The sequence below is a fragment of the Penaeus monodon genome, chromosome 33 (assembly GCF_015228065.2).
Source record: "Penaeus monodon isolate SGIC_2016 chromosome 33, NSTDA_Pmon_1, whole genome shotgun sequence".
NCBI lineage: Eukaryota > Metazoa > Arthropoda > Malacostraca > Decapoda > Penaeidae > Penaeus > Penaeus monodon.
This window is the reverse complement of record NC_051418.1, coordinates 30,758,879-30,759,383: the sequence shown is the minus strand read 5'-3', so window position 1 is coordinate 30,759,383 and position 505 is coordinate 30,758,879. Positions and strand designations below refer to the sequence as shown.

Sequence of the window (505 nt, the reverse complement as noted above, 5' to 3'; positions counted from 1 at the left end):
TAGATTTTGATTCATATTCTTACATGCATACAACTTATTTATGATAGGAATAGGGAAGTAAACATGTATAAACTTATCAGTTTTATTACAGAACTCTGTCTACACATTTTATTTTCAGTTGGTATCACTACTTGCTGTTTAATCAAATATTGGTGAAAAAGTCCACAAGGTAGTAGTACTGTTAAGAGCAAAAAAAGAATGCCTTAAAGCTTTTTGATGTTAATTAACCTTCATTTGATTTTAGTGGACTGAGCAAGAGGAGCAGGCACTCAAGGCCCCCATTATCAAACGCTTTGAGGCTGAGGGATCTCCATACTTCTCCAGTGCTCGGTAGGTGGTTAATTTTATTTTCTTTTGTTCAGAAAGAGTAAATATTTATTTATTTTTTGGCATTGTTGAAAAAAAACTTTTTTTGTTTACTACTTTGAAAAGGTAAAATATACCATTTTTTGTTCTTACCATTTGAAAGATAACTAAGGAGAAAAAGAGCTAGTAGGATGAAATA

The 505-nt window shown here is 31.3% G+C and overlaps 1 protein-coding gene across 1 annotated transcript in view; it reads left to right on the top strand.

The window, feature by feature from the left end:
* The window catches only part of LOC119594367 (methylcrotonoyl-CoA carboxylase beta chain, mitochondrial-like), an 8,835-nt gene that overhangs the window by 6,904 nt on the left and 1,426 nt on the right, over positions 1-505 (top strand). Inside the window, exon 11 of the mRNA XM_037943427.1 lies at positions 245-330. Coding sequence (XP_037799355.1) covers positions 245-330 — 86 coding nt within the window. The remainder of the gene's footprint in view (positions 1-244; positions 331-505) is intronic.